This window comes from Boleophthalmus pectinirostris, unplaced genomic scaffold (assembly GCF_026225935.1).
Source record: "Boleophthalmus pectinirostris isolate CB_2022bp ecotype Guang Dong unplaced genomic scaffold, ASM2622593v1 HiC_scaffold_10, whole genome shotgun sequence".
Classification (NCBI taxonomy): domain Eukaryota; kingdom Metazoa; phylum Chordata; class Actinopteri; order Gobiiformes; family Gobiidae; genus Boleophthalmus; species Boleophthalmus pectinirostris.
Window position 1 is genome coordinate 16,586,692 of NW_026570971.1, and position 12,361 is coordinate 16,599,052.

General features: G+C 37.3%; 3 protein-coding genes across 7 annotated transcripts; all 3 read right to left on the minus strand.

Annotated features, from left to right (window-relative positions):
* Positions 1-745: 745 nt before the first annotated feature.
* Positions 746-4,126, minus strand: tmem39b (transmembrane protein 39B). The gene is made up of 9 exons (XM_020919652.2): positions 3,937-4,126; positions 3,174-3,362; positions 2,872-3,091; positions 2,714-2,797; positions 2,473-2,627; positions 1,686-2,019; positions 1,425-1,612; positions 1,216-1,336; positions 746-1,108 (listed from the first exon to the last, which is right to left on the minus strand). The coding sequence occupies exons 2-9, from the start codon at positions 3,302-3,304 to the stop codon at positions 875-877; spliced, it is 1,467 nt and encodes a 488-aa protein (XP_020775311.1). The 5' UTR covers positions 3,305-3,362; positions 3,937-4,126; the 3' UTR covers positions 746-874.
* A 549-nt stretch (positions 4,127-4,675) lies between these two features.
* Positions 4,676-8,944, minus strand: LOC110155492 (KH domain-containing, RNA-binding, signal transduction-associated protein 1-like). Of its 5 annotated transcripts, XR_008632444.1 has the most exons (11): positions 8,666-8,944; positions 8,156-8,283; positions 7,961-8,077; positions 7,542-7,688; positions 7,286-7,398; positions 6,925-7,171; positions 6,761-6,834; positions 6,614-6,675; positions 6,342-6,517; positions 4,873-4,928; positions 4,676-4,800 (listed from the first exon to the last, which is right to left on the minus strand). XR_008632444.1 is itself a non-coding variant. In XM_055155985.1 (9 exons), exons 1-9 carry the CDS (start codon positions 8,799-8,801, stop codon positions 6,408-6,410), a joined length of 1,074 nt encoding a protein of 357 aa, XP_055011960.1. In that variant the 5' UTR covers positions 8,802-8,944; the 3' UTR covers positions 5,574-6,407. The 5 variants fall into 5 exon arrangements, 4 of the variants coding, with proteins under 4 accessions (XP_055011960.1, XP_020775259.1, XP_020775260.1 ...); XM_055155985.1 differs by lacking the exons at positions 4,676-4,800; positions 4,873-4,928 and having other exon boundaries at positions 5,574-6,517; positions 6,647-6,675; positions 6,952-7,171; XM_020919600.2 differs by lacking the exons at positions 4,676-4,800; positions 4,873-4,928 and having other exon boundaries at positions 5,574-6,517; positions 6,952-7,171.
* An 84-nt stretch (positions 8,945-9,028) lies between these two features.
* zbtb8os (zinc finger and BTB domain containing 8 opposite strand) lies at positions 9,029-12,328 on the minus strand. Its single transcript, XM_020919764.2, has 7 exons — positions 12,126-12,328; positions 10,493-10,517; positions 10,300-10,421; positions 10,138-10,220; positions 10,014-10,066; positions 9,486-9,522; positions 9,029-9,402 (listed from the first exon to the last, which is right to left on the minus strand). Exons 1-7 carry the CDS (start codon positions 12,205-12,207, stop codon positions 9,316-9,318), a joined length of 489 nt encoding a protein of 162 aa, XP_020775423.1. The 5' UTR covers positions 12,208-12,328; the 3' UTR covers positions 9,029-9,315.
* Positions 12,329-12,361: the final 33 nt, after the last annotated feature.

Genomic DNA, 12,361 nt, shown 5'->3' on the forward strand with positions numbered 1-12,361 from the left:
CCAAAGATCCGATTTTTACAGATTCAAACTTTCAGTCAAGGGGTTTTGCATTGTACGGTGGTGTATTGCAATACACCACCGTAGCATTGTCCCTGGCTCAAGTTAATTCTCTTTCATAACTCATCAGGAACAGGTGATAATTGACTTACTGGACAGAATAGTATTATCTGTTACCAGAGTGTTTGTTTTGCAAGTCTTAAGTCTTTGACCTCAAGTCCGAGTCAAGTCCCAAGTCAAAGACAGACAAGTCTAAGTCACTGGGTCTTTAAGTCCAAGTCAAGTCCAAGTCTCCTTTGAGCTTCAAGTCATTTCAAGTCTTTAAACCAAAGTACCAAATAGCTTAGATTTTTGCAATTTATGACTTTTTAAAATTATACTTAAAAAAATCATAGTATACAGTATTTATATGAGTATTTATAGAGTATCTAAGATTTGTAGAAATTTTGTTATTTTTTTCCTTTTTAAATGTCTTGGTGTGAATCATTATGGTCAGAATGAAAAGATTTCAGATTTAAGAGTGCTCCTCAAGTTTTCTCAAGTCACAGGCCTCAAGTCTGAATCAGGTCCAACTCACCGCCCTTCGAGTCCCAAATCTTAGTCCATTTTATCAAGTCAAGTCACAAGTCCTAAAAATAGTGACTCAAGTGTGAATGACAAGTCACAACTTGCAAGTCCCCACCTCTGTCTGTTACAAGCGACTGCACACAGTCACCCCAACCGCTCAAATAAAATCAAATACATAATGTAATACAAAAATATCTCTTTTATTATGGCAGATGAGAACAAAAACATGAAAATGCAGTTGTACAAAAAACAGAGCCCCTTTGTATATTTGTTTTGTTCCACAGCAAAAGTTATGAACAATGACTTGGGTCTAACTGATTTTCTGGTCTGAAGAGCTGTTAGAATATGCATATGCCTTTCCTAACACAATCCTGTCTCTTAAAAGCTTAAAGAAAGCATAGTAGTTGCTGAACAGAATCAAAGCTAGTGATATAGTTTGATGCCATTTTTCTGAACATATCAATGAGTAGAGTTGGTAGAAAATCATGGCACCTTCCAATATAATGAGTATGTTCAGTATTCGTAAAGGCTTGTTAAAGAAGAACTGGAATATAGAACAAGAAAATTATGTTACTACAATGTCCATATACTGATTAAAGGCAAAATACCCAAGAAGGCTGAAATATAAAAGGGATAATAGAAAATACTCACATAAAAGCGATAATGTGACACATCTGATGGTACTGCAACATTATAATGTCCCATTGCTTTGTAGACATTTTTATTATGTTTGACCAGAACTCCTTGTGGCCACATGTATTCTTCTGTCCATCTGAGAAAACATAAATATAAAGCATTTCAGCTGTTTTTCTTAGCTTTAACCAAGTGTTTAAGTCATGTAGTTTATCGCCAAGTCTTACATGTGTTGTAGGACGTTGGAGCAGAGTGATGGGTCCACCTTCTGCCAGCAACCTAAATGAGCTGCAGCTTTATGAAGCAAATCACAGTAGCGTGGAGGCAACAAGTGTCTCATGAGGATGACTGAAGTACTGATGGACACCAGAATGAAGAGCTCACAGGACCAGCGTTTGTCTACATATTGTGTACTCTGAAAAAATAATTGGAGACATTTAATATAGTTACATAAGAATTTAGTTTAAAAAAAATAAGACATTACTTACTTTGACAAACCAGACTGGTACAAAGGCAATATAGTAAGCACTGAGCATAGAGCTGACCAGAACTTCCTTCATCCTATAATTGAAGTCTATCTTAAGGTATTCCACCTCCTTGCGGATGAGATCAGGCGACAGACAGCAGGCGTGAGTGGGCATCGCCTGGACACCATACAGTTGACTGGTGTGCTGCTTCCACGTCTCCTTTAGCACGGTAAAGTAGTCTTTACCACGGCCCAAACCACCCACCTCCTTTGAACCAATACTAGCGATAGGAGAGAGAGGACCTACTCGCCGGAAGTCACAACTCAGCCGGAAGAAGGGGATATACATTCCAAATCTGATTAAATACAAAAAAAGACAAGTAGTTTGGTCAGTGCCATCATCTTAATGTTTCATCTGACACACATTATGTACTGTGGAGTTTTTATGCTTATATATTATATAATACATATTTTACAGATAAGAATAAATACATAAATAACAAAGAAATTCATTTCATTTTATGTCAAAATCATATATAGAAGAATATCATTTTGAGATTTTCATTCTGAAATGTCAAAAGTCAATTCTTCAACTGAGAATTTTTTTTTACATGGTTGATAATTAAAAATAATATATATATATGATCAATCAATGAATCAATCGTTACAGAACAATTGCAGAAATACCAACACAAATAGAAAGGAAATTTTATATAAAAAAGATTTTAGATGATACTACATGCAATACATTTATCATAGAAATGTGTATTTGCGCACTAATTGAGTTTATGCAGTACACGCAGACTTACGGGTAACACAGGAAGAGAAGGCTGAGCACTGAATATGTCCGGAAGAGGTATATGAGTGAGCGGCATAGACTCCAGCCTGTCAGTGTTAGCACAGCAAACCTTGCCATCACTAAAAAGATAGAATGTGGGAAGGATAGTTTCCCACTTTGTGATGCCTGCAAAAACAAAAGAAATATAAATTATTGTTTTATTTGACAGTAAAAAGGATTTTATGTAAAAAGTAATCAGAAAATACTCCCACCTCTTTTACTATTGCTGCTATTAGCCTTCGAGCTAAGATTATAATTGTAAAAACCAGCATGTTATAGTCAATCAGGTGAAAGTTCTATGAATGATAAGATTATAATTAGTACATGACTCAAGATACAAGAGTACTCACTGCAGTCAATAAATACTAACCAGAGAAGTGTGTGAGGGAGGGTGTGATGGAGGGTACCACCACACTGTCTTGTAGATGTTGACATAGTGGACAAACAGTGCAATCAGGTGACAGAAGAAAAGGTGAAGCTCAAACAGCACATTACGGTCCACAGACAGCTCTGGGATTTTACAGTGCTTTACAGGCACCACTGTCTGCGCAGCTAGAGGAGGACTGGACATGCACGTGCCTGAACCATTCCTGTAAATGAAACAATTGACAAAGTGCTTTCAAGACAAAACATACTGTACAGGCTGCCTGAGTGCATTCGAGCTCATGTTACCTGGTACGAGAGCGTACCCCCGTGACTGGGGAGCTGGTTGAATGGTTTCCATTGGTCATTGAGCCTGGCTCGCTGCTCAGTGGAGGTCTGCAGTATGTGGTCCGGTTTGCACCTCTCCTTCCACCAGCCATTGCAGACACACCCACTGTGCACTTTACAGGTGCGTCTAGTTCTGCAGTTTATTACGGTCTACCACGGACACAACAACAGTTTAGATTGGATGGATTCATACTATATATTTATTTTTTAACAAAGAGTGAAAAATGTAAAAAAGTGCCATTACTGCAACTACTGTCAATACAAGATCTGGAATTTATACAAAGATTTTAAGGCTTGTTTTGATTTAATGCCAACGCCTTGCCTAAATGGTCTAACTAGCACAATGTTAAAAAAAAAAAAATATTTTGCTTAAGACAAAAACACGAAATACATTCCCGGGCTGTTCAAGTGTCTCCCACAGAAAACTTACAGTAATGGTATAGCATCCTTATAACAGTGAGAGTTTGCGGAAGCTGACATTAGAGGCTAGCACACTGGCTACGGTATTTTTCACTCCTTACTCCAGATATGCATCAAAGCAGGTTGTTTTAGATGCATAGGGTTTGGGCGAAAACAACGTGGGCCAACACAAAGAGGGAGGGACCCCAGTGTGTCCGCCAAGACCATGCTTGATTTAGTACAAAGATTGAGGCCTTGGCTAGCAGCACTAGACTAGCTACCAAACAACCAACCAAACAGGAATGACAAGACAATTAAATCTTACCCAGTCGCAAATTCAGTGTCCTGCCTCTGATGTTTTATGTGGCATTAATGGCAAGTTAGATGCAAAAGATTTTTAGATTATTGACTAAAGCCCTAACGTAGTTTACACTGGAAACATCGAAGACACTCATTGTTGATGTGAAACTAGCCACTACTGGATGGGGGCGCGGATGAGCGAGCGAGAAGTGGGAGGAGAATCACTTAAAGGAGCAAACCTTCAAATAACGTTTCATTTACTAATACCAGCTTATCTTTTTTATAGTTAAAATAAAATGCTGTGACATCGCCTATACTGTGATGAAGAATCATAGACCTTATTAGTCAACACTATGTTATATATAATATAAATATGTGTTTAAGAGGTACTATATTTGTGCATTTGTAAATTAATCAGACATCATTTCAATTTAAATAAAGGCATTTCAGAGATGACATACAATAGCAAATCTGTACCGTCTTTTGTCTTTGTTATTTTTGCATTTAAAAAAAGTGATGAATCCAATTTTTCCAGGGAGTACTGGGGAAAGCAGTCTATTTAAGATGCCCAGACTTCCTTCATCACTGGCACCTCCACTCTTATTTTATCCAAGGGTAATCCAAAGGTCCAACCTTCTCACATGAAAAATGCCCTCGAAAACACTTGTGATTAGTATTGAGGAAAATAAACAATGTGCACCTCTATTGGACAATGCAACTTGTACTTCTATGTACACCTTACTGTCACAAACTGCTACAAAACATTACTTTGTAAAAAGTTTATTTTTATAAAAATACAATCAATATAAAAAAAACAGAGCAACATACAAAATTGAAGCATTTCAGTTTTCCACAAGCATCCAGCAACTCCTCTGGTTTCAGCCAGATCCTGAAAAATATTTTAAAGAATGAGTTGAGAATGAGGCCATTACTGCACTCAAAAACAACTGCTAAAACAGACCTTAAAAGTCAGTAACTTGACGTTTCTTTCCTCATCTGCACAATGATTGACTGGACCTAAATGGAGAAAGACAAATGAGATTTGACAAGAAAAGCTCAGACCTCAGCAAAACAAAAGGTCATGCACCCTAAACTACATTTTAGAGGGATAAGTTTTAATATTTGAAACTTATTTTTGAGGAATAAATATAGACACGTTCTACAAATGCATTGGGGTATAAAATATTTTTTATGGGACATTTGTTTTGCAGTTGTATTTTTGCTTCGAAATATTGTATCGTCCAACTTAAAAAAAAAAAAAAGTTTAAGTACTTTTATTACTTTGTTTGCACAGAAAACAAAAAAATATCTAATAAAGAGTGTTAGGGTTATTTTTACCTTCTCATGGCGGTCTTTTGGCTTTTAGAATCCTCTCCTCTGCGATTTTTTTCTTTTATAAAACCCACCAGCATGACTTTGCATCAAAGTCAAGTAAGATCCCTGTAAGCTTGATTTAAAATACTGTTGAGATTCAGTTATTTCCCGTGACGGAGATAACAATGCTCTCGAGAGCTTAGAGATAAAGACTTATGTTAATGACAGAGACATGTTCAAGCACTACTTCATTCAAAACATGTATTTTGCAGCGCTTTCATAAATTTGAACTAAAAAATGACAACACCTTTGTTCTTTATACTACATTATAAAACAGGAAAAACAGTGTTCATTTTTTTTTTTCCTTTTAATTAGGTTGTGTACAAACATGTTAGTCAGGTGAAAATATGGCTGACAGGCCAAAATCATACATTTGGCTTCAAGGAAATGCCATTTTAGATGGATTAGGTTGAACTAAAAACTTTATTGAAACAACGCACTGCAGAAATACAATTTGGGATATAAATAGGATTATATTTAGCCAAATGTACACAAGTATAATGCATTTTGATGGCGCATTTACTGAAAAGCTTATCTGTAGTTGTAATATACAAGTATTGAAATGGCTGCTGCTATTTTTTAGCATATTGCTAGTCAATTTCATCTTAATTTTTATTCTGAAAATTATAAAGTGTATTGAATACAAATGCATGTTACAATGGAGTCCAATTGAAACCTTTTTTTTTTTTTTTTTTTAGAACAATTAGTTAAAATAACATTTTTAGTTTAGTAAATAACAAGATTGTGAAGATAACTTGTTAAATTTGGACATTATGTTTTTGTGAAAAAAGGTACTTAAATAGGCAGCCTAGAGAAAAGTTAAAATCGCCATAGCGAGATTTTGTAACGTACACTTATACAAAATATCACGCAAATCCCAACCTAATTTGTCTTTTTGGTCACAAGGACATTAACTATAAACAACGTGAATAATGACAAACGGGTTTTGATGACCAATTTGCACCTAAAAAAAATAATACATTCAACCAAATAGCTCTTAAAAAAAAATAAGACAACTAAAATGAAGTATAAAATGGGGAAAATGAGGGTAATTACTTTTAAAAAAGGTAACTGGGCAACAATTTGAGACAGTCGTTGCACCAACTCTCTACCATTAGTCGCTCAGTATCTTCCATATGGGTGCTCTCTGTATGCTCCTTTTGACTGTCTGGCAGGCGGAGCTTTGCCTCCAGCCCCAGCAGAGGACCAGGAGCCTTCCCAGTCATCTTGAGCTGCAAGAGAGCAGGAAACATGGTCTACCATCACCCCCAAGTGCAATTCATCACATCAGTATTTTGTCATGCACACAGTCTTACTGTAAGACTTACTGTAAGACTCATATGCAGTGTCCTGGGCCTCACCATGTCCGTAGTCATAATATTCAGTATCCCTAGACAACATTTCACAAAGATGCATTTAGTCAACAGACCCTAGAAAGAGCAGGAACCCTTTACAAAAGAAAAAGTCATACTCACGTTGGGGCCGCCTGTTGACTATAATAATCATAGCCTTCATAGGGCGCTTCCGCGTAAGACTCATCATATGCAGGCTAAAGTGGAAAAAAAGGCATCAAAACACATTCCACACAACTTATAAGCGGCCTGTGTTAATAAGACAGGACTATATAAACCTGACTTACATAGTCCTCATAACCCTCTGCTTTCACCTGTGATGGCGCAGGGGGAACCTGGTGTGAAAGTGCTGCTGACGGGAGCATCCGTGGAGCTCCTGCAGCCGGAGGTCTGGAGCGGCCAGCTGCTCCTCCTCTGCTCACAGCAGCACCCCGACCTGCCGGAGTGCCTCTTGAGGCACCTCCACGTCCTGGGGCTCCCCTTGGAGCACCTCGCATACCTCCACGAGGGCCTCCACGTGGCATTCCTCGCCCCCTGCGAAAAGTTAAACTGTTAGCACCATGTGATAAAAAGCCCAACCATTGAGCCAGGGTACAAAAATCTGTTGGAAACAAAAAGATGCACTCATTTTTTTTTATATATATGTACCTCGCTCCAGGTGGTCCACCTCTGCCTCTGCCCATCCCACGCCCTCTTCCTGAACCATCCTGGGATCCATTCAGAAAGTGGGGGTCCATATACTGCTCCTCCTCACCTGGTTCCTGAAGAAAAATTTCAGCACAAACCAAGGGAATCAATCCAACAACTCTGAGGTGACAGTAGCCTTGACGCTTCAACACCTGAGCCCACAGGCAGGACACAAATTGTGATGTCTCAATATGGGATCCGATTGTGTAGTACATACCGGTGTAAGGAACTTCTTGACCTCATCCATGGCATGGGCCATGCGCAGGTAGGCTTCTGGGATGGGGGCATGCACTTCAATAAACACATGGAGCTCCATAGAAAGATGAGTATATTTAGCCTCACCACCCTTCCTCAACTCTTCCTCCTGAAAATTAAAACAATAAAGATCTATATAGTAACTCAGTCTATCACTGTTGAAAAAATGTGACTTTAATACAGAAAGTGAGGATACATTCAAATTAATTTCATGTTTTAATTTTAAAAAAACTTTAATTTAGCTACATCAATAAGGAGAGTAACCAGATGCATTGACAGCTTAGCCATTACATAAGGTTCGTATGGCTACTGTATAACCCTGGCCCTTACAGCGAGTATATTACCTATTTAAAAGAATAATTGCAATACAGTGCTGCATACCTTATTCTTGTCCTTCATGGAACCTTTACCCAATACGGAAATTTTTGCCCCAGTCTCCTCTTGGAGTCTCTTAATTGTATTACCCCCGGGTCCTAATATTTTACCAACAAAGTTGACCTAAAAAAAAAAAAAAATTGTGTTAAAACTTATTTTCACGCACGTAAAAATTCTGAAATTCAAAACAACGCTACTTACTCTTGGAAACTGTTTAACGGGAATGAGAACCCTTTCTTTGAGTTTTAGATTTTTGGTTGCAAATAGGTCCAGGTAAGTTTCTTTTTCATGATCCTTTTTAGTCTCGCCTTTCTGGATCCGCTCAATTTCTGTTTAAAAATAAACGGTTGGAACAACATTATACATGTTTATGTCACAAATATCCATTTCATTTGTTGCTAGTCTTAGGACACTACACGAAGGTCTTTGTCTGGTGTGCAGACGGCAGTGTTTACAATATACAGGCAGATGTACAATATATAAATATAAGAAGCTATTCACTACAAATCAATAAACGGTGTGGAGAGTAATAATTACTCAACTAAATACAATGCAAGTGTGTGTGATGCTGAATTAACACGTGTATTGTGCAGGGCCATAATCCATGCCATGCCTAACCAAACGACAAAGGAATAGAGGAAGAGCTAAGAGATTTAATTTGGCACGCAATGTTTAACTTTGCATTCAATAACAAATCATGGAATAATGTACCTGCTGAAATGAGTTTCATCGCATGTGTGAAAGAAGAATCCAAGCTATCCTTTTCGGCAAGGAGCTCTGGAAGGTATTTGTCGTCCATTTTGGTTTTCTTCTGTGGGCTTTTAACGTCGTTACCAAAGTCGCTCATTTTCCTCAGATACAATCAGAGTTGGGACCGAGGTCGTCGAAGCAGCAAGCCTAGTTGAGAAGTATGTTTCTGAGAATAAGGTAAAAATGCAACTTGTACAATAATACCGGTGACCCTTCCTTCGCTGAATGAACAAAGAGGGATGGCGCAGCAGGACTTTAGAAAAAGGGGTGGGCACCGCACGTGATAGTATCGCGAGATTTCAAAACATGAAGTGGGTCATCATGGTGGATGTAACGTGTATTTATTTCATGAAAGAAAATCGCGACACATATAAATCACAGGAACCTTGATTTAAATTTGCATAAAAATATAAAATATATTTCATAATTGCATTCACTAATAATTTAATAATTATTTGTGGAAACAAATCAGAAAATATTTTCTTCAAACAAAAAATAACCTGCACATATGTATATACACATTATTTGAAAGTGCCATTATTATAACCACAGTACTGTACAAATTTAAAAAACTGTAAAATAGGCTCATAGTTCTACTGATGTACAGGAGATTAAATATCGACTATAGCAAATATCTCTGGCTTTTCTGTATCATGAATCTGCATAGCAGAGTATGTGATAGCTTTCACCTCAGTACCCTGAAATGAAACAGAAAACAATCAATATACATATCAAATGTCATAACATATAAGGCATATTTCTTAGGACATTTATCCTTTACCTGTGGATGCTTATCCAGTGAAAACTCCTCCCCCCACCTTTAAAATAAATACAACATTGAACATACGTGAAAGGCCCACATTGATTAAATGTGCACCATTTAAAGGCTATGGGCATTCCATTAGTACATACCATAGACTGTATAAAAAAGTGGACTAAGGGAGTGTAACATCACTCTTAGTATTTGGTTCCAGTCAAAAGAAGCTCACGAGGATGGCAGTTATATGGGCAAATTTGAAGCCAAGCTCCATATTAGGAAAAGGAATTTATTTATTTAGACAAAATGGTGAAATAAAAACCCCAGAATCATGTAGAACTCATTAATATGAACATTTTAAGGCCAAAAATGATGAAACTCATTGAGCAGAGTTACACAGAGAGAGCTGACAATATTCCAAAGTAAAGTCAGGGTAAGACAAGGTCAGAAGGAGCCGGGATTGCACCCATGAACACTTAGCCATGTCCATTTATATGGTCTATGGTACATACATATCAGACAATTTATTTGAATGGTTTAGCCACTACTCACCCAATGGAACGAATTTTGAAATGCACTCTGTCAATATGTACTACCTTGACTTCCTAAAGAAAAGATCCAAATCACTAAATAAGTGCACTTAGAAACATAAATTGTTTTAAGTAAAGAAACTAACCCTAGGGACGAAGAAGAGATCTGCACAGAACTTATACAACCAGTCATCCAAAAAGTGGAAAAGTAAGGACTCCATGTCATCACCTAGTACAAAGATAAGATGAATATCAAGTATGTAATCAGTTTGATATAATTTATGTCAGTGCTGAACAGGCAAATTTACCTTCTGACTCTACCTCTACTGTGTCAAGCGGTTCCACAGTTTCAGTGTCTGTCATGTACCCGAACATGCCCATAACACACTGCTCAAAGGCTTCTTCCAGATTGTCCCCCCATGAATGTATTCTTAAAAGTCAAACAAAAACGGGATGTAAACATTTCTATTGAAATATAGTCTCAAAAAAAAACATACTTACTGTACATCTGCTGTATGATCCAAATCTGAAATGGCCAAAGGGTATATTAAAACATTTTGTTATACAACCCATTTCAACTCACCAGTCACAATTATGAAGTGTGTGCAATATTACATATTTACTGGTCACATGACCACAGATGATTATGTAAAAGTTACACAGTGACAAGAAGACAATGCCCAGAATTCTCTCAAATAAAAGCATAGTAATATAAAGTGATTTAAATTAAACCCAGGACTATGATTTTTGATACACATCATCTTAAAGGTCTCTAGTAATGACAAATGCATTTGCAATTATGCCACTTTATTTTGACCTAAATGTATGATGGAAAAGATTTTGATAGTCACTACTGTGACCGGTGGAATAGAGCACTATATCATAGTATAGGGCAGTATGTAGAGGAGCACATATATGTCTTTATAATAAAAGTGTTATGGATCTCTCAATCATATGCACTGGTTTATATCCACCCTAAGGGAAATTCATCATATGCTGTATGAAGGTGATGGCCCCGACAAGGCCTAGAACTAAGTAATTATCCCTATCAGTAGTGCCTGATATAGACTGTGGGGGGAGATGTCCGACAGGTGGTTCAATACACCAGACTGACCTGTTGGAGTCAGGTGAGGACACTGATAATGTCCACCTCTAGTTCCACTCCTTCTCCATTACCCTCAGTTATTGAAGCTGCTATAGGTACATGCATGAGACAAGTCTGAGCAACCCCCAAAGTCCTCCAGAACCTATAGAGAAAAATCTAGGGTCCTCTAGATGCTATAGAAAGATGTCTGAGGAAGAACCAAAGTCCTCTAGATGCAATAGCCAAAAATCTGTAGAACATCTAGAGTCCTTCAACTACTATTGGGAAAGTCTGAGGAACATTTAACATTCTCTACCTGCTAGTGGGACAAATCTGAATATCCAAAGGCCTCTTAGTTGCTATAGAAACAAGTCTGACAAATATCCAAAGACCTCTAGAAGGAATAGAGAAAAATCTGTAGAACATCCAGATTTTTTACCTACTTTTGGGACAAGTCAAAAGAACATTCAAGGTCCTCTAGCTACTACAATTCATATCTAAATACCTCTAGTTGCTATCAAGCCAAGTCTGAAGAATATTCAAGGTTCTCTCATAAAGTATTATACCCATCTGGCCCTCTTGTAATTTAGAACAGCATCTTCCCCATTTTGAGGAATAACTGCATTGTATTTTATAAATAGCAAAATCTGTCAAACTGAAAACAATATTTTTTAAATGTTAGAATGTCATTAAAATAAATGTGTCTACTATTTCAGTGATTAAAGTCAAAATAGTGAGTATTTTTGTTTGTTTGTTTGTTTTTACATTAAATTGACCTATTAAATTGATCTCTTGTGGCACCTTTAACTCACAGTACAAGGTATTAGCCCACCTGTCACAATTATGACCGACCATAAAACTCACTTTTTCATGTACTTTCTGACAATTTCCATAAAAAAAAGAAATACTTGATCATGCCATGGTATTACAAACGATACATGAATTTCATAATGGCATATTTGGGAAAAATTTTGGGCATGTGAAGCCCTGTCTATAATAATCTAAACTAGCTTAGTGAAGTCAGCTATTCTAAAATAACTTCAAACTTACATTCGTATTTCTTGTTGATAGGTGGATATTTAGATTTAATGGCTATTTGTTCTTCATTCAGGTCCAGTACACGATCGTCCATTGTACTTTAACCCTTCGAGTAATTCGATTTAATAAGACTATCTGGGAGCATATCACTACACCAGCAGACACTAGTAAACCTTATAGAAAGCCGAACACAGCATGAAGAACCCGGAAAAGTGGTGTCCCTGGTGGTGTCTCGCGATGCCAGAACC